The 21,964-nt window shown below is 34.1% G+C and overlaps 3 protein-coding genes and 1 long non-coding RNA gene across 4 annotated transcripts; 3 read left to right on the top strand and 1 right to left on the bottom strand.

The window, feature by feature from the left end:
* The first annotated feature begins 220 nt into the window (after positions 1-220).
* On the top strand, positions 221-3,212 carry LOC125654769 (putative nuclease HARBI1). The gene is made up of 3 exons (XM_056145763.1): positions 221-761; positions 1,734-1,913; positions 2,833-3,212. The coding sequence occupies exons 1-3, from the start codon at positions 335-337 to the stop codon at positions 3,210-3,212; spliced, it is 987 nt and encodes a 328-aa protein (XP_056001738.1). The 5' UTR covers positions 221-334.
* LOC125667448 (uncharacterized) lies at positions 1,915-10,967 on the bottom strand. The gene is made up of 5 exons (XM_056144870.1): positions 10,552-10,967; positions 9,047-9,114; positions 7,239-7,388; positions 5,864-5,932; positions 1,915-5,360 (listed from the first exon to the last, which is right to left on the bottom strand). Exons 1-5 carry the CDS (start codon positions 10,728-10,730, stop codon positions 5,158-5,160), a joined length of 669 nt encoding a protein of 222 aa, XP_056000845.1. The 5' UTR covers positions 10,731-10,967; the 3' UTR covers positions 1,915-5,157.
* A 6,486-nt stretch (positions 10,968-17,453) lies between these two features.
* LOC130048288 (uncharacterized) lies at positions 17,454-18,622 on the top strand. Its single transcript, XM_056144871.1, has 5 exons — positions 17,454-17,574; positions 17,763-17,860; positions 17,970-18,173; positions 18,291-18,338; positions 18,438-18,622. The coding sequence occupies exons 2-5, from the start codon at positions 17,800-17,802 to the stop codon at positions 18,605-18,607; spliced, it is 483 nt and encodes a 160-aa protein (XP_056000846.1). The 5' UTR covers positions 17,454-17,574; positions 17,763-17,799; the 3' UTR covers positions 18,608-18,622.
* Positions 18,623-19,591: 969 nt separating this feature from the next.
* On the top strand, positions 19,592-21,725 carry LOC130048289 (uncharacterized). The gene is made up of 3 exons (XR_008797135.1): positions 19,592-19,865; positions 20,305-20,421; positions 20,703-21,725. It is a non-coding gene; the product is annotated as an uncharacterized LOC130048289 (long non-coding RNA).
* The last annotated feature ends 239 nt before the right edge of the window (positions 21,726-21,964 follow it).

Raw genomic sequence — 21,964 nt, forward strand, 5'->3', positions numbered from 1 at the left:
CCCACGAAGTTGTGGGGAATTGCATACTTATTGTGTAGGAGAACCAGTCGGTGCAGTTTTCTTGTGTTTTGATGATTTACACATTCGATTGTCATTGAGTCGCAAATAATATATCAGGATTCAGAATTCAGGCCTGGATTTCTCGAAAAAATCTTAAGTCCAAACTCAGACTTAAGTCTGAGATTTTACTCAAATTTCTGAGAAAAATCTCAAATCTGAGAAAACTCAAATATTTGGATTTCTCAAAAAAATCTAAGATCGGTTTATAACTCAGCTGAGATTAAATCTTGAGATACCTTCTTAGTAGTCTCAAATCTTATCTTACCTCTCAAATATGGCGATCAACAACAGATCACAACGTCGTCGCCGCCGGCATCGTCAGCGTATAGCGTATAACAGACTCGTGGATCGCGAAAATCCATTAGAAAATTTGTGTGAAGTAGAGGTGTTTAAGAGGTACCGATTTAGGCCTGATACAGTTCTTTATATCACTGGTTTGCTCGCCCCTTCTCTTACACGCGAAACTCTGAGGAGTTGCGCTCTACCACCCCTTCTTCAAGTCCTCGTAACACTGAGGTTTTTAGCGACTGGTGGGTTTTACTCGCTGATTTCGGACACCTTTTCCTCTATTTCCCCACCTTCCATATGCAGAGCAGTAAGAGACGTGTGCCGTGGTTTGTGCTGGGTGGCAAGGCAATTTATCAACATGCCGACAGGTCCAAGAATGGTACAAGTGAAACAAGAATTTTTTGCCATTGCAGGTAATTTGAACTTCCAACATCGACAAGTGAAGGGAAATAATTCTGCAACTCAGGTTATATCGTACCGCAAATATTTCGTATTGAACAACAAACATGGATACATACGTATTAGGAATGAAAACATTGCTTCACTTGTGATATATTATCATGGTACAATGGATTATATAAAAAAAAAAGTTTGATTTGATTCTGACACACAAATAAAGCAGATATTTGCGGAAGTATTCGTTTATTCCAATATATGGGTGGATCTAGACTTAAATTTTCAAGGGGAGTGTGGTTGGTAATGCATAATGCCGTCATTATTTGTACACAATTTAATCTTTATCAGTTTGACATAGGGTTTCCTAATGTATTAGGCTGCGTTGATGGCACCTACATCAAAATAAAAGCACCTTCCATCAATGAGACAGATTATATAAATCATAATTTCAATACCCAAAAATTGTACTTTAATATAGTTTAAATTTTGAAATCCTTTAAAATTACTAGATATAACTCGTTTCCACACGTGAAGTAATACAACATTTCTGACACATAAATAAAGCAGATATTTGCGGAAGTATTCGTTTATTCCAATGTGTGGGTGGATCTAGACTTAAAATTTTCAAGGGGAATGTGGTTAGAAACATATATATGAAAGTCTTAAAGATTGGTAACGCATAATGCCGTCATTATTTGTACACAATTTTTAATCTCTATCAATTTGTCATAGGGTTTCCTAATGTATTGGGCTGCGTTGATGGCACCTACATCAAAATAAAAGCACCTTCCATCAATGAGCCAGATTATATATAAATCATAAATTCAATACCCAAGAATTGTACTTCAATATAGTTTAAATTTTGAAATCTTTTAAAATTAATAGTTATAATTCGTTTCCACACGTGAAGTAATACAACATTTCATGTATATTTCTACTATAGTCTGATCAATTAACAAGTGATCACAAATTAAATATTATATATCTAGGTTTCCCAAATGTTCTGGGATGTGTTGATGGGACCTTCATCAAACTACAAGCACCATCACAGAATGAACCAGACTATGTGAATAGGAAAGGATATCATTCTCTTAATGTGCAGGTATTCTGTGCTTTTAACATTAGCATATTCATGGATCATATTCGATTTCACAACACAACACAGTATGGTATGATTTTTGATAATGTATTAATAATTTCATTTATGCCACAACAGGGCCTATGGGCCACATTGCTCATCTGTGAAGATGGGCAACTAGTTAAACAAGTCTTAATTTACACAATATAACATGTTTTCATAACTTGAAGTTTTATGCTTAATAAATACTACTGTATAATGGCTAACTATTTCAAAAACAACAAACAATCAATCAAAATATGGAATGTCAAAGATGACAACAATGATGAAGACAACATAGATAGACTGAAAAGCTCACACCAGCCAGCAGTTCACATGAGCGAAACATAACAAATAATACCTGGTGGTATTTAACACAACAATTTTATCACCATATTGCTAATACAGGAACACACTGAAACACTAGAGTAATGTCCATAAAATACCATCTTCGTTTACCAAATGTCCGATTCTCTTACTCTCATGAGAGTAAGTAAATCGGACACTTGGCTAGCAAAGATGATGAATTAAAACTTTTGATTAATTATACAAATACATGTAACCAGGTATTCAAAAACTTCCTATATACATCTCAGGATTTAACCTATATGATGGTTCAAACATTTTGCATGCAAGCTCATACATCTAATTTGAATGTAATAGCATAGAAGACTATTACCAAACAAATATGACATAAATTATTGTCCAATAAACTGACAGTTAAATCTGGATTTGCAATGATAATTTAAATTCCTTTTAAAATAACAATTTCAGATGATATGTGATGCTAAGTATAGGATCCCAAACTGTGTGGCGAAATGGCCAGGAAGCGTACATGACAGTAGGATATTTAGAGACAGCCGTATCTCTGTTGCCTTTGACAATGGTATATATCATTAAGAATTTTCTAGGCTTTGAGATAGTACCAATACATTAGACTGATTGTACTATATTTTTTTCTATATCAACAGGACAATACAAAGGTTTCCTTCTTGGTGACTCAGGATACCCCTGCAAGCCCTATCTTATGACGCCATATCCTGTTCCCTCTACTCCAGCAGAAGTCAAATTCAACAACTGCCATGCTAAAACAAGAGTTCTCATTGAACAGACTTTTGGAATTCTTAAGAAACGATTTTCATGTTTGTCCACTGGCCTACGCACAACTCCAGACAAGGCATGTAGTATCACTTTGGCCTGTGCAGTCTTGCACAACATTGGTATTGAAAGAAATGATATCTTAGATGTAGACGAATTATTTGTAAACCAGGAGGATGTTAGTTTTGATGTTGGGGATCAAAGAGATGGCAAACATGTTAGGGATTATATTTGTCAGGCATTTTTTTCTTGAAATAAAACAGGTTATCTATTACTAATACTAAAGGTTTGGACGGTATACAGAAAAAAAGATAGAATCATTTTTTCTTCTTAAATGATGACTATTAAAAGGGCATGGACACGGTTTTGGTTGAAAATTTTCAAACTTTTATTTTTCCAGTTTCAATGTTTACATTGTTTAACATTGAAGGTATTTCTAATGGTCAGCAAAAATTCGAATGTCAGTTGTCGAGGTACATGGGAGATACAGAGGTCACAAGTCCTTGTTATGTAAACAAGGCTTGTGTCATGTTTTTGTTCATATAGATTAAATATACTTGTAAAAGATTTGGTTAAAGCAGATTTTTCATATTACAAGTTAATTCTGAACACAATTAAACAGTTTCTAGAGTTTGTCACATCTCATTTTGTTTTCAACATATTTTCTATGAGTGAAAAATTATCTTGAGATACATTAAACAAGATAAAATAAATAAATCTATTTAGCAATCTATAAGTATACGAAAACATGGCTCTGGTCTTGTTTACATAACAAATGATTGTGAGTGCTGTTCAACAACTGACACTCAAATTTTGGTTGACCATTAAAATTACACTGTACCTTAGTTAAGCAATGGGAAAAGTAAAATTTGAGAATTCTCAGCTCAAATTGCATCCATGCCCCTTTGAAATATTCATTGAATATAAATACTTATTAATGCATCACAAAATGAAATGTTGGAATGCATCAAAACATGATATACATAATATTTTACATTAATGCGTACAAATCAAGTATATCTTCCCAACCATACTACATACCTTGTCTGGATTGTCTTGTCTATTACAAATTTTGTAAAAATAATAGCACCATAGATTTTTCCACATAACAACATTTTGATACTGTAGATCAAAAACATTTAATATACAATAACATTCTGCCTATACATAAATAGGCAAAGTTTTACACACATATAGTCTTACTGAAACCCATATATATGTTAATAGGAAAATGATCTAGCAATGCCAACACCTACATCAAAGAGACGGAAAAAGTATGGAAGATGAAGAAATCCTAAATAGTATTCGTAATGTACTTGTAAACTCTTACTCTCGAATATTATTTTACTGTTCTACACATACATGTACACAGAATATATACCAACCCTGTGAATCACAACAGAAACAAAAAATAACTAGTTCTAATTGTAACGGAGATCGTTATGGATGTTCCCCAATCTCCCATCACCACTAAAGAAGTGGTGCCATTGTGCTTCAGCACAACAAATCATTTTACATATACAGTTTTTATAGTATGAACATATGATGTCTATATCATTCCATTTTTGTTTCATAAGGGAATTTATCGATTATCTAAATATCTGCCAATCATAGCAAAGCACATGTGCATACAGATTGATCATTTTGACCATGTAAATCAATTGAAACTGTTAATATATATCCCAAGATATAACTTTCAAAAGATATTTCATTGAACAAGATGCCCAAAGGCCACATCACTCACAAGCTTTGGTACCAAAAGACAGGTCTTGTCACATATCAATACGATTAGTGGCCCTGTTGTTCTTGAGAAGATTTTTATAAGAGTAATCCTATACATCACCATTGAAAAACTTTGATACACTATTTTGGTCCTACACTACCCAAAAATACCATGATCTGAACGAACTCGAATCTACACTATGTTAGGAAGCATTCATAAAAATTTCAACTTTTCTGGGCCAGTGGTTCTTGAGAAGATTTTCAAATGATCCTAACCTATTTTTGCCTTCAATGTAGGATGATTTATGCCACTTTTGATTGAAAATGGGAATAGTTGTTCTTCAGAAGAAGATTTACAAAAGACGTGTAATACATTTTAACTACTTCGTGTGCTTGAGCACTTTCTGAGAACACTCCCAGACAAAAAAGTATTGGGGAGAAAAAGAAGAGGGAGAAACAGAGTAAAAACAAAATGCCTACTGCTCTGAACATGCCTTGTCCATTTTAGATTGCAAAATTTTCATTTTCATTTTATAATATGCTGTCTTTGTTTGGTAAGCCTCCCTTTCTGCCCGAAGGGTTAAAATCTCTTCTTCCTCCATCGTCTTCCGTCTCTTTGATGTGGATGGTGTTGGACCCAAGTCAATGACCTGACAGTTCACTGTTGCACTGGAACTGGCTACAATGATACATTTACAAATTGTAGTACATAAATCATGAAATAGAAGTACAAGTTTTTAATTAATATCAGGTTCTGCAGCAGAATGGTTGCGAAACACAATTCTACATCGAATGATTTCAGTTAATGTCTTTTGTATATGTATAACTTTTCTAGCCCAGTGGTTCAAGAGAAAAAGATTTCTAAAGAATGTCGCTATATATTCGCATGTAAAACTTTGATCCCCTATTGTAGGTCGGGGCGACCTACAACCATGGACCATGGACCATGATTTTAACAAAATTGAATCTGCACTATGTAAGGCAAGAGTCATGTAAATTTTAATTTTTCCAACCCAGTGGTTCTTGAGATGATTTTTAATGACTCCACCCCATTTTTGCATTTATGTAATTATCTCCCCTTTGTAAGGGGCATGGCCCTTCCAGTGAACTAATAGGTGAGCTAAATTAAATACATGTACATGTAACAGTGAAACCTTTATGAATTATTTCATATTCACATACATGTGGAGGCAATCTCAGATGAGTAAGTATGTTGCTGTGGCACCTCATTTGGCACAGAGTAAAGTATCACTGCAATGAAAAATAGTGTTAGTGTAAATAAACTTCGTTCTATCTCGACAACGTCATTATGCATTTTCTGTTGAACTACTGTCTCTTTATAATACTGTTTTTATAATGGTACAAGTTTCAAGTTTGTTTAATAATGTATGGTTAAAGGTACATTGTACATATGTTGTATTTAAAGTGAAATGTGGACTGTTCTTCAATGCATTTTTTTTTTTTGGTGACATGTAGAAAACTTTAGAAAAGACACAAGATTTGAAAAGAAAATTACAAGAATTATGTCAGTTAAGAGTTGCAAATAAATTGGGCCAAAATTAAAAGTATTTGTTTGATGCACATGTACTCCAACATACAACTTTCAAGGTTGGACATTTTATATCAAGAGAAAAAGTTTGGTTTGCTAAATGAGAATCATTCAATACATCATGAACATGAATAATTGTTAAATTTGAAAATTAAAAGTTTGGCTTAATAAATGAGAATCATTCAATACATCGTGGACATGAATAATTCATTAATTGTCAAATATGAAAAATAACTTTTATTTTGGCATCAGATGTCAAGATTTTCCCCCACAAAGTCCTTAACAATTATTTGGCATGAATGAATATTATACATTGGGGTAATGTACATCAAATATTTTTTTTTAATACTTGGCCTTACTAACTGATATAATTTAATTGTTTGTCTGTATTTCTTGGGTATACCCTGAAACACAATTTGCTAAAATAAGTGTTATTTATTACCTAATTCAAACGCTTCAAAGACGTCTGTAGTTTCACGGGTTATATTGCTCAATTGTATTATCACCCTCTCGGGGGAATTGAAGATGATTGCAAGTTTGATAAATATTTGAGTTAAACGTAAACACATTTTCTGTTTGCAATGACTAAAGAACAGAATAAATTTTGGAACATAATATATGCTGCTAAAAATTGAAAATTTATCTAATCATGTATTTCATTGGAAAAGAGATTATCGGACACTTGGTCCGGCCAACAACTGATATTGATCGGACCAAAACAAAAATTACCGGACATTTGCCAATGTCCGACGGACCTTTGGAATCACTGATTTATAAAATCAAATTCGTCTGATATCTACAGATCGAAGCATGCCATATGTGTAAAAAAAAAATCATAAGTATATTTTCCAAACTGATGCTTTAGAAAATTAACTGGTTCCATTGGACTGACTAAAACAAATGTCAGTCAGTCTGTCAGACTTTTAATCAGTCATAGACTGACGGGCATATGTTAATTTCGAGTCCTGCATATAGGTTACATTTCGAACATTCATGTGCACTATATACCTTCCTCTGTGTCATGTCCTCCAGACAGACCACACAATGTAGGCCTGTCCCCCATTCCAACAATAATTTCTGCCTCCACTGGAGTGGGCGAGGGAGGCTTTGGTCCTCCACCAGTTGCCGGTCTCCTGATGGCATCCGCTTTCTCCTTTGCTGAAATTTATTTTTCACATCAGTATAATATAAACAAGAGGCCCAAGGGCCACATTGCTCACCTGAGTCACTTGGCAAATATTTAAAGATTTTCCCTATATATTTGTATGCAAAACTGTGATCCCCCCTTGTGACCCCATCCTCCCCTGGGGGCCATGATTTTAACAAACTAAAATCTGAAATATGTCAGAAAGTTTCATATAAATCTCAGCTTTTCTGGCTCAGTGGTTCTTGAGAAGAAGATTTTTAAAGATTTTTCCTATATATTTGTATGTAAAACTTTGATCCCCTATTGTGGCCCCATCCAACCCCAGGGGCCCATGATTTGAACAAACTTGAATCTGCATTATGTCAGGAAGCTTTCATGTAAATCTCAGCTTTTCTGGCTTAGTGGTTCTTGAGAAGAAGATTTTAAAAGTTTTTCCCTATATATTTGTATGTAAAACCTTGATCCCCCTTGTGGCCCCATCCTACCACCGGGGGCCATGATTTGAACAAACTTGAATCTACAATATGTCAGGAAGCTTTCAGGTAAATTTCAGCTCTTCTGGCCCAGTGGTTCTTGAGAAGAAAATTTTTAAATGACCCCACCCTATTTTCGCATTTTTGTGATTATCTCCCCTTTTAAAGAGACATTGCCCTTCATTTGAACAAACTTGAAAGCCCTTCACCCAAGGATGCTTTTGGCCATGTTTAGTTGAAATTGGCCCAGTGGTTCTGGAGAAGAAGTCAGAAATGTGAAAAGTTTAACAGACAGACGGACAGACAGACGACGGACAAAAAGCGATCAGAAAAGCTCACTTGAGCTTTCAGCTCAGGTGAGCTAAAAATGAAAGAGTGATGCACATCTGATATTTAGCAACAACTGTGGAGACATGCATACTTATCACGCCTCAGACAAAATTGTTGAAATCTGATTGGTCAGATCTTGGTCACATGACGCCGTGAAAAAAACCGTATCATGCGAGTAAAATCCGTATTGGGCGAGTAATTTTATTTATCGTCGGGTTCGACTTGCAGCCGTTTCAAAAGGAAAGACATTTGACTAAGTTGTATGATATAGACCCCCCACATATACAGTTAGAGGTCTTCGACGTGATAAATGCGTTACACAGTCAGTTAGTGACCTGATACGGAAAAATACATGGTGTGAAAAGAAAACCCGTATCGGGCTCGACTTCGCCTCACCCGATACGGGTTTTCTTTTCACACCATGTATGTTTCCGTATCAGGTCACTAACTAACTGTGTAACTAATAATACATGTATATCATATGAACATCTATACTAGTAACAATTTTGAGAAATTTTCTTTTATATATACGATGATTATAATATAAGCATACTTTGTTTTCTTTAACAAATGTCTACCCATCTCCCCAAATTGAAATTACACCAGATTGCACCCCCTCCCCTTTCCTCAATGTACTCCATAATACGGAAGATAAAGCAGGAACATCTATAATAGGCATTATGAACTGCATTTTGTGCATTGACGAAAAAGATGGAGAAAAAAATTAAACATCAACGTGATCTATGTCATTATTGTATATGATACAAAATCAATGACTGTTATCATGTTGAAGTACTAGTTGGAAAGTTGAACATACCCAAAAAGATGGGCTTAATGCGATTACAACCCCCACCCCCATGCCATACCTCTTTGTTTTAGGTTTGAATACTGCTTCTTCACCTCTTCAATCCCCCTTTGACTGGTTTCAGATTGTCTACATAATACACATACATTGTATTATTTCAAAGGTGAAATAGAAAGAAACGCTCTTTAAAAAATCTATAGACTGTCCATTTAATGGATCATTTTAGTAAATATTACCATATCATATATTTTTAATAGAATGTAATCAAATTTAATTTAGAATGAAAAGAACAAATGATAAACTCATAAAGTATGACTACACAATTATCTGTAAAATATCCTGAAAACCATATTTTATTGGGAATGATAAATCATTCCTTTACCATAATAAGGTTCGGTACAATACATCTCCTGAAAATATTAGCTGTATAGCACATAAGTGAATAATTCAGGTGTGTTATAAGTATATGTAGCCATTTACAAGAGTTTAAAATGGATTTGAAATTTTGATTTCAATTAAATGATAGTTATTTCGTAAAATCATTTTTCAAAATCTGATATTTTTTAAGGTATAATCTGACATTCTTCAGATGCACATGTAGATATTCATAAATGCACATTAAATTCCATTTTTGTAAATAAAAAAAAAATTCTAACAGCGACATATACATGGCGTGTTTGTGTATATCTGCATATATGTACACACACATAAATGCATTTGATGTTCATTAAGGCTAGGTATAGATATCGCAGGAACCGGTAACTTATACTATGCTACCCCCTAAATAATTAAAAAAAAAACCACAACATTTTATTTGGGGATGGTATAGGCCTAGTATAGATCCCCTACAATCATGACTATTACAAAATTAACGGTTCATGTGTGTAATCTATATATAATACACAAGTACTTATCTCAAAAACCTCGCATGCTATGGTATCAATCTATAGCATAGCTTGTGAAGTTTATAACACAAGCGTCTGTGGTATATTACGACTACTTCCTCAGTAATCAAAACTCGAACTATTCAAATTCGGAATTGCACTGGTACAAACTAACTATATTTATTTCCAATCAAGGGCCCTCAAGGGGCAGCATGAAAATACATACAAATAATGTACAAGTAATAAAGTGTATGCGTAAAACACGTTCGTCTTAATCATAGTGAGATGATAATATTTGTTAAAAATAGATATCGAGTTTATATAGGGGCAATGAAAATATACTCCCGTTGCAATCGAAGCAAGGTGTAGATTCGCCATTCGGAGTAATCCCAAACTCGTATTATACGATGGTCTCGCTTCCGGTAATCAAAATGAGCAGATCGGTGCCAATACAATTCGCCCCAATAGCATGTATCAACAAACACTCGACTTTGATAATAAATATATGGATGTCAAAAATAGTTAAGAAATTTTAGATTTTGATTAAGATTAATTTCATCCGATTAAATTAATTATTTATTTAAAACATAATGCGTTTGTGCAATGTTCCGGGGATTAACTTCTTTTCAATAAAAGGTACACAGATTTTGTTGATAGGAAAAAAATATAACACAGTACTTACGCATTGACGAATTGAGCGACTTCCTCCCACGCCGATTCCTTCACACGAGAGTTCTTCACTCCCCCTGCCCCCTTCATTTTACCGAAAAGGCGGTCCTCTCTGCATCGGACCGCCTCCACCAAGGCCAAACGCTCTCTCTCGGTCCAATTTGGTTTCCGTGCTTTAGGAAAGTCCTCCATCTTGACGTTATACGCGGCAGAAGACAAGCAGACGATTTGTTTACGAAAGATACAGCTGTGCGGATGTTACGTTTTTTGACAGACGGGCCGCTTAGTGTCGTGAGGAATAAACTCAGCTGAGCAATAAGATTAACTCAGCTGAGATTTTACTAAGATCGTTTTGAGAAATGCAATTTGAGCAAAATCTCAACTAAGACAAAAACTCAAACTTAAGTTGAAACTGAGTTTAAGATTTGAGATTTTTTCGAGAAATCCAGTGCAGAACTTCCGTCTACTATATCTACATATTTACTAGGAGAATTAGCTAGAGATGTTAGTTGAACTCTCAATATATATATATATATATATATATATATATATATATATAAAGCAAAGAAAATGTCCATCTAGGCATCTTGACTTGCCTAGATGGTCGAGCGATCTAGCGCGCTATTTGCATGCTGCTGGGAGATTTGGTTCCGCAGGTCATGAGTTCAACCCCGGGTAGGGGCGGAAGTGGGTATCCAAATAAAGTGAAATTTTCTGTGCTTTATATCAAATGCAAGAAGATAACGAACAGTGATCAATCTCATAACTCCTACAAGCAATACAAAATAGATAGTTGGGCAAACACGGACCCCTGGACACACCAGAGGTGGGATCAGGTGCCTAGGAGGAGTAAGCATCCCCTGTTGATCGGTCGCACCCGTCCTGATCCGGTAAACGAACTTATCCGCAGTCAAAATCAGTGTGCCAAGAACGGCTGAACAATCGGTATGAAACACGTCAGACAGCATTTGACCCAATGCGAGGTTGTATTGACGAACTAGATCATTATAACGACCATAGAATTTGCGAAATGCTGACTTCAATCGAGACTGTTGAAATCCCTGTACCATCAACTTGTTTGTCAGTAGCTTACCTCGATTTAAAAACTGACTATACCCAGAACAAGCTCTTGTATATCGAATCAGTTGAAATATATAAACACCATATGCAGGTGATAATGGAATATTGCTACGCAAATATGGGAAGTTGACGATGGAGAAGCTGAAATCATCTCGTTTGTCATACAGTTCAGTTGTCAGTTGGCCGTTAATGTCTACTTTCAATAAAATATCTAAGTATGAAGCAGAAGTGGACGACTCTGCAGTGTCCTTTATTTCGAGCTCACAGGGATATATCAAATCGACATATGAATTAAAGCTATCATTGTTAATAGACAAAACGTCATCGATATATCTATAAGTCGAATTGAAGGTCACTGCGAGAGATTTTTTCATCTCACGTAGAAGTTTTTGAATAAATTCTGCTTCATATGAATATAAAAACAGGTCAGCTAACAAAGGAGCACAATTCCTGCCCATGGGAATTCCAACAGACTGTTGGAAGACCTGATCACCAAAGACCACAAAGATATTGTCAATGAGGAACTCTAGCATATTTTTTATTTCAACTTCAGAGTACTTGTGCGTGGAATCGGAGTGGTGTTTAACAAAGTAAGTTTTTGAAAGACTGATCACTAGATATTAATATTTCCGTTTTTCGTTTTTGTTGAAGAAGCAACTGTCTATGATGTCAAAAAGTCTAGTCTTTAATTTATTGTGAGGAATATTTCTTCACTTAGGGCAGTTATGTTCATTTAAGAGTTCATTGCTATTTATGTGCTTTATATATATATATATATATATATATATATATATATATATATATATATAGCACTAAAATGACCAACGACACGAACAACCAGATTGTCAAATTTTCGGGACGCCCCATCCCTTCTTCAGGACAGACGAAAAGAATTACATAATATGGCCAATATCAACAGAGAATAATAACAAAAACAACATATAAATACATCTAGCACTACAACTACACTAATCTACAAACGTATTTACAACGCAGACTACATGTGTTTTGGTCTTTAGGCTTGCCAATCAATGTTAAAAGTGGAGCGAATTAGGACATGCCTTATTTGTCCAAAGAGTTGATCCAAAATGTACGAAGTGATAAAAATAGACTTAATTAATCTCAAGTGGAACGAGTTAACCGAATTACCCTAAGATACCCTAGGGAATATATCCATGGAAATAGGACTGCACTTCAATTGTCTATACAGCTACTTATTTAAAACATGTAAATTGGAATTGCATATGTTTACGACATTCCCGCATCTCATTGCAACATGAAACGATGTATACTAGACAACTGCTCTACTGACGAAATAAAGAAAAGGATCCGAAGAATTGTTCTGCTCAGTGGATATTAGCATACATTGATTTTGAAGTGGCCGTAAAGGTTGGACATACATTTTAGGCGTTTTATAAGCCTTGCCCTTAGGAACATAGCCATGAGAGTAGGGCTAGATCTACCTTTCAAAATATTTTTTTTAAATTGACACTGTAACTACTAAATTAGATATCAAACAGTTGATGTGGTATTTTTTAAAAAAGAAAATTATGTGAAATGACATTATTTTGAAAAAAATCCCAGCATATAAACATGTATTGTCATGAAAGTTTGACTCCTATCGAATAGTATAATGAACCAAATCCAGTCAGGAAATCTACAAATACAGGTACTTTCATCTGCATGCAACAAAATGAGGAGAGCCACAAGAGAGGATATCCTTTGTGATTTATATACCGCTATATCATCTAATGCCTTTCAATTTCTGCTATAGACAGTTTTTGACCTTTCTTGAATGACGTGATAATTACAAGGATGCCGAATTTGTTTTATTACTAATCAAAAGGGGTTATATTGACTTTGTGATTCTTTTAATCGGTAATGACAGTTTTCATAGAACGTAACAAACTCATTTATAATACCATGTCATTGCTATAAATAACTTTATTAAAAGTGTGACAATTAGATAATAGAAATATCACATATCTCTTTTACTCTAGTAACACTTCCTTTTAAATTACCAATAAAAATAATAATGAAATAACTGCTAGTTGCAATTTTATCCACATCCATTGCATGCATCCCTGTGAACAAATGTAAAGGAAATTACAGGTTTGAATGTTATTTACATAGTACTCCAAGTCAATTCACACACTATGAAGTGAACTTTATACATGTATTATATTCTATTTTCAAAAACGTTTTTAACAAATTACTGTATAACGGGTACTTTTGCAACTAGAAAATTTTGCGATTTGATCCATAAATGGTACCATATTATATTCTGCGTTTCAATTTTCTGGAGTTACATTATTCCTATATGTACCTATAAATATTTTGCTTTTGTTGATATTTCCTACCCACAAAACATATACAAACCCAGAAAATCCCTGTTAGATGTATATAGTAGAAGCTAATTTGAATAATCTCTCTCTCTTTCTCTCCCCCCCTCTCTCTCTCTCTCTCTCTCTCTCTCTCTCTCTCTCAGAATGCTAGAAATTATGAACGAAATATCCTGTATTTATTGTTTTCTATTTTCCAGAAATGTGGGCGATGTATCCTTTTCCACTCAAAATGTTCACCTATTAACTAACACGGAACGGAAAACACCGATTTACTCCTAAGAGGGAGAACCTGTATATCATGACATCACCAACATCCCGGTTAGTTACTGGTCATTTAGTAGTACTATTCCATTCGAAACTCATTTTCCTTTACTATTATTTTCCAAAAGGAACTGTGAATAATTTTGAAGAGGAAGAATATGAAATAAATATGTACATTGGAAAGTTACAAAGTTACGAAAGTTAGTCATTTTATGTACAGTTAGATTTTTATGTTCATTGCTTTGCACTACTAATATATAAATGAGATTGTGCAATGAATACATACTGCATGTATTAAGACACAATTGATATAAAAATCAAATTATTCCCACAGGGTCATTTTAAAGCTACAGCTGTTGTACACAGTGTCAGCAATGCATTATCTGACGATCCTCCTGAGCAGCGTTATAGTGAGAGTCCAAAAAGTAGTTCAAGTGTGCATGAGAACGGAAGTATATCATCACAACTATCACCAAAGAATGCGGAAAGGGGATCTAAAGAATCAGTGAATGGTGAGAAAGCTCAGGTTTATCACACCTTGAACAGGGATTATAAGGACAATTCTAGGAATCTGGACGTCTTCAGTTGTGTAACGACAGTTGCAAAAGATCCTGAAAGCTACCAGAAGTCAGAAACAGCCCTGGATAATAAGAATGCTGAATCAATTGATGTGTTTGATGGTAGAGTGGAAAAATTGCAAGAAGTGAAAGTCACTTTAGAAGATTCGCATCAGGTGTACCACATTCTTCTTCAGAAAAAAAAAGGGTTATAATGCCAAGAAAATGATCACGTGCACACACAGCGATCAGGACATTCATGATCAGTCAGTTGATTCAATAGTGATGATTCTCAAATGGAATAGTATGCAATTTCAATAACGTCTGTTACGAAACGGACAAATCCTCTTACCGATTCATAATGGCCCTCTGAGTTGACGAGAATTCATTCATTCATGATAATTGTGTAATGTATCACATATACCTCAAATGTGACACAATACACAATTATCATGTATTAATAAATTTTGGCAGTAAAATATCAATAATTATCAGAATTTATCAGCATTCACAGGACAATAACAGTGATTATTAGCAATTATCAGCAAACAATGACACTGTCCAAACATTTCCCATCCAGTAGTGTATATGATTTATAGGGATTCATGGATACCACTACAGAAGTAGATGCATTTTGTATTTCATTTTATCTTTTATCTTATTTTGTTTTGTTGATGCCCAATCTTTTATGTATCATATTGGTTTTATGTCTTTATATTTTGACAATGCATTAAACATTTTATCCCGTTTTTCGCATTATATATCCAACACACTGATGGAATAACATTTCATTCTATGGATGAAAACGTGAAGATAGCGAACAGGGATCATTCTCAGTCCTGCAAAGAATACAAAATAAAGAGTTTTGCAATCACAGATCCCTGGATATACCAGAGGTGGAATAAGGTGCTTAGGAGGATTAGGCATCCCCTGTCGACCGGTCATCCCCCCAGGTAAACAGAGTAATCTGTTGATATGAAACACGTCATGATTGATGAGTTCACACCACAACTATAGTCCAGCTGGAAATGGCATTACTGGTGACGTTGATATAGTTGAAAATGAGGACCTCAAATTACTTATTCAAATACATTAGACAGTAAATGTTTATCATTAAAAGTGAAAAACAAAATTTTGATGAAAATCGTAACTTTCAAAGACACTTTATGGCATCTTTTGTAAGCAAGATTAGTATATGATTACGAAGATAGAAATTATATTTTACTGTGTATACGAAATGAAAATTTGATTTCAGAAAAAGCAAAACATGCCTTCGTGTTCATTATTGTTTAATTTCCGGTTCGCTTTATAAACAAAGTCGTATAAGTCCAGCATGAATGACAATGAGAATGCTATATTTCATAGTATATACGCATTTTCTTTGATTTCAAAATTTCTATATTTAGGAATAAAATATGTTTTTCATGAATTAAATATCGTTATATGCAGAATGTGGTTCTTTTTCCATTAAAGCAGGTATGCTTCCTGTACCTCTTCATACCAAAACAAAGCAATTGAAGTCAACGTGATCATTATTATTTCAATAATGCACATATACAATAGGATGTCTATTTACAACTCTACTTTCTTTCCCACGAAGTTCAGGGGAACTGCATACTTCATGTATAGGAGAACCAATTATGTTGCATATAATGGTCTACTAAAATCCATTACACCTCAATCAGTGAAAAATCAACGTATCATATACAAAGCATATATTTAGTATACATATTCTCTGATCATTGTTTTATTGTAATTTAGTGCTCTTGTTGTCTAAAACAATAAACAGTTTAGAAATTGAAGCTATGAACGTCTTAGTACATCAATTAGTTCTCATTGATTGAAGGATATCCATAAAGAGTGTTTGATTATTATCTTTACGATTTTGTAAGTAAAACTATGCACAGCTAGCTAATAATATTGGAATATTGGTATCAATTCAATACAATTTATTACGGCGTTTTTGCAAAATTACTTTACTACCTAGAAATGCATTCTTTTCACAAATATTGAGAATCACCCTCAACAAAGAAATTAACATCTATTACAATAGCCAGGTTGCAGTTAGTATGATGAAAGTCATTACCAGGAAATTCAAATACGACACGAAATAAAAGCCACTTCAATGAACAAATTTTGTCATATTTGAAATTTCCATCTACCACTTGGTTGATAAACCGTTAAATGTTTTATCGAAAGAGTGTATTTTTATCAATGTTATCCATGGAGAAGACCTCTGTGTATCGTAAGTATAGATATTCACATCATTACGCATTACTCCTGTTTCATTTGAACGCGTGTCGTATAGCAATGGTATATGCAGACATATATCCACCTGATAAATGGTAAATTGAAAACTATAATAAGTAGTGAGGATATGTATAACTAATATTTCTACATGGGTTGATATATCAACACTGTCGACATTCATTTAGCATTGGGTAGTGCCACTGGCATTTTTTAAAGATATAACAATAGACGTGTAAGAACTAAAAAGAAAAACAAAGTGCCAACGACTGGAGTCAAATTCGTCTAAGGATCAGAGCTATATAATGAATTGGAGTGTAACTACGATATGAAAGTGAATTAACGTATAGTAATCACTCTCTTAACTCCTATAAGCGATACAAATAGAGAGTTGGAAAAACACGGATTCAATTTTCCACGCATACTTTATCAATTAGCATATTTGGAATAGTATCAACAGCACATTACTAATTTAACAGGTGTATTGTTACTGATCGCCTTCATTGTTTGTCTGGCGCTTCCTGTTCACACACAGAATAATGTAAGGTACGTACTATATGTATATCAAACGATTGCATTATGCTTTTTCGATACTTATAATAACGAGTCATTATATTAAAAAATAAATTCCTCCAAGAGAGCATAGTCATTTTTGTTTTAAAGAACACTGTTTCATACAACTGCTTTGTAATATAGACAATAGCTATAATAACAATACAATTGCAATATTTCAGTTGTTTCTCATTTATTCATACCGATAACAATAGTCCCATGACGTTAGAGGATAATTGTTTTCAAATCAGCAATAGGAAAGTAAACACTATGTACACAGGTATGTCATACTTATGAAAAAGAGATTAACAATTACTGATAATGCATTGCATGACAGGAACAAGAATATATCATTGCTTTGATAAGCATTTGAATATGCTTATATACAGGTATACTTTTATACATGGGGAAGTCATCATGCACATACAAAGACATGCGATTGAAAGAAATCAAAAAGTATATTGTTCAAGACTCCCACCAGCGGTCATTGTGCATAACAATGATGACGATGTCCATCGATACAACACAATGCAAAGAAACCATTGATAAATTACAGCATATCTGCAAGCAACCAAAATCAATTTATTTTCAAGGTAAGACTTTAATCCTTTTGTTCAATTGCATACATTTGTATGGCTTAAATGAAGAAAACAGATCAAAAATATATTAATAATTATGATCTTACGTCAAAGATTTATTGATAATTTCAGATTGTTTTCCTGTCAACTGTCCAAGTACCAGTGAGAACAAAATTAATGGTAAACCTTTAAAACCGTCTCATAAGTAGAAAATACGTTCATGTAATGTTTTCTTTAAAAACCATAAGTTCTTAAACGATGAACTTATCATGTTTATAGAGACTGAATCGATAATTATGTCCGGATTTCCCGAGCCAAAGATGAGCAATATTGGACAAGATGTTTACGAAATTCCTACATCGTATTGCAACATGAAACAATGTAAAGTAGAGAACTGCTCTACGGAAGAAATGAAGAAAGGGATTCCGAAGAATGGTACGGGTCAATAAACATCAGCATAGATATGTAATGAAGTGGTCTGGGGAAATAGGAAATATATGTTGTGGGCATGTTGTAAGCTTTATGTCTGGGGACGTAGTCATGGAAATAAGGATAGACTTCGGTTTTCTATACAGCTACCTACCAACATATATAAATTGGCACTGTAGCTACTAAACTAGATAACTAAGTATTTGACATGGTATTCTACTCGTAATGTTTCAAAAGGTAAATAACATCATTTTGATAAAAAAAAAAACTTCCCAGCATATATAAAAACGTATTGTTATGGAATCAACTGGAATAGTGAACCATATCCAGTCAGCTACATAGATAAAGGTACGTAAATTTGCATGCAACAAAGTGGCAATGCAGCAAGCCACAGGAGAGGAATTGGGAGACTATCCTCCGTGATTGATATATATCACCCAATGTCTTCAATTTCCGGCATAGATACAAGTCTTCTAAATGATATGAATTTTTGGATCTTCTTGAATGATTTAATAGTTATAAGAATTGCGAATTTATTTCATTACTACTGTAATGGGTTATATTGGCTTTGTGATTCTTTTCCAGATACATCTTGCATTCAGTATTGTCAGCTTTCCTAGAAATTAACAAGCTCTTTTCTTGCATCATGTCATTGCTTTAAGTAACTGCATTGAGCGTTGTCATTAAGTAGTAGAAAAATAACATCTCTCTATTATCATATTAACGATGGTATTTTTAAAAAAAAGTTATTAGTACAATTTATGGAAAAGATATACATTATTTTCTGAATGTATCTTGTCAATACCTCACAGTTAATGCATTGTTTTTTCCTCTATTTGATCTTTCTTGTCAAAGTAGATAGTGCAAGCTATTTTTATACTAAATCTAAGTACACAACTTTCTGATGACGCAGTGTATACCGTTTGTAACAGGTCGCTGATACTGGATACACTTACGAACATTTGTATTTAACTGCAATTGTTGTTCTCTCTGAAATTCAAGGTGATCTGTTAGGATTTCATAGATACGATGATGGCTTTTTAAAACATAATATTGTAAAAGTACATAATTTGGAAGTATTCATTATCATTGATTGAGGCTTAACTTTAGGATAGAAATAATTCTTGATTCTCTTTTAATAATAGATAACACAGAACCATCCAGACAAAAGAAGTGTATGTTTTACGCCATTGGAAGTGCGGGTGGCGGATTGCTGGTTGGAATTCTATCCACATCCATTGTATGCCTCTTCGTCAACAAATGTAAATGAAGGAACAGGTCTGAGTGTTATTTACGTGGTACTCCACATCCATTTACACACCATGAAGTGAACTATACAATATATTCTATCTTTGAAAACTTTTTAAACAAATTTTTGTATAACAGGTATTTTCTGTGGTTGCAAATATTTGCTATTTGATTCGTAATTATTAGCAAATTATATTCTATGTATCCATCGGCATGTACATATAAATTGCAAATGTAATCTTTTGTGAATATATCCTATCCGCAAAAAAGGACAACCCCGAAAAAATACCTGTTATACGATAGGATAAATTTGAATTCTCTCTCTCTCTCTCTCTCTCTCTCTCTCTCTCTCTCTCTCTCTCTCTCTCTCTCACACACACACACACACACACACACACACACACACACACACACACACACACAGGATGCTAGAAATTATGAGCGAAATATATTGTTTTTTATTCTCCAGAAATATGGGCGAATTATGTTTTCCCACTCAAACTGACCTATTAACTGACACGGAACGGAAAACACCGATTCACTCCAAGAGGGAGAACCTGTATATCATGACCGCACCAACATCCCGGTTAGTTACTGGTCATTTAGTAATACTATGTCATTCTAAACTGATTTTCCACAAAAACCTTTACTATCAAAAGGAACTGTGAATAATTCTGAGGAGGAAGAATATGAAATAGATATGTATTTTGGAAAGAAAAATTACTTTTACAAAAGATATTCATTTTATGTATAGTGAAATTTTTATGTTCATTGCTTTGCACTACTAATATATAAATGAGATTTTGCAATGCATAGTATTACATGTATTATGACAAAATTAATATAAAAAACAAATCATTCCCACAGGGTCACTCAAACGTTAAAGCTAATGTACAAAGTATCAGCAATGCATTTTCCACCGATCATCCTGAGCAGCGTTACAGCGATTGTCCAAAAATTAGTTTAAGTGCGCATGAGAACGGAAGTTTATCGTCACAACTATCACCAAATAATGTGGAAAGGGGATCTAAAGAATCAGTGAATGGTGAGAAATCTCAGGTTTATCACACCTTGAACAGGGATTATAAGGACAATTCTAGGATTCTGGACGTTTTTAGTTGTATAACGACAGTTGCGAAATATCCCGAAAGCTACCAGAAGTCAGAAACAGCCCTGGATACTAAGAGTAAACAATATTCAACATACGAGAGTCCTGTCCAACTTAGTCATCTCAAAAGAATTCAAACTGACCAAGCTGAATCAATTGATTTGTTGGATGATAGAGTGGAAAAATTGCAAGAAGTAAAAGCCACTTCAGAAGATTCACATCAGGTGTACCGAACTCTTCAGAAGGAGGAGGGTGTGATGCCAAGAAAATGATCACGTACACAGACCGTTATCACGACATTCATGATCAGTCAGTTGATTCAGATAGTACTGTCTCCCAAATGGAATAGGATGCAATTTCAATAACGTCTGTTACGAAACGGACAAATCCTCTTACCGATTCATAATGCCCTCTGAGTTAACGAGAATTCATTCATTCATGAAAATTGTGTAATGTATCACATTTGTGATACAATACACAATTATCATGTATTAATAAATTGTGGCAGTAAAAATATCAGTAATTTTCAGAACTTATCAGCATTCACAGGAAAATATCAGTGATTATCAGCAATTATCAGGAAAAAATGACATTGTCCGTAGATTTCCATCCAGTAGTGTAAATGGATACACAGGGATTCATGGACACTACTACATAAGTAAATACACTTTGTATTTCATTTTATCTTTTATCTTATTTTGTTTTGTTGATGCCCAATATTTTATGTATCATATTGGTTTTATGTTTTTATATTTTGACAATGCATCAAACATTTTATCCGATTTCTCGCTTTATATATCCAACACACTGATGAAATAACATTTCATTCTATGTATGAAAAGGTGGAGATAACAACTCATAACTCCTATAAGGACTACAAGTTAAGAGTTTTCAAACACGGATCCCTAGATATACCAGAGGTGAAATCAGTGCTTAGGAGAAGTACGCATCCCCTGTCGACCGGTCAAATCCACCGTGAGACCTATATCTTGATCAGGTAAACAGAGTAATCCATTGTCAG

This window comes from Ostrea edulis, chromosome 7, assembly GCF_947568905.1.
Source record: "Ostrea edulis chromosome 7, xbOstEdul1.1, whole genome shotgun sequence".
Taxonomy (NCBI): domain Eukaryota; kingdom Metazoa; phylum Mollusca; class Bivalvia; order Ostreida; family Ostreidae; genus Ostrea; species Ostrea edulis.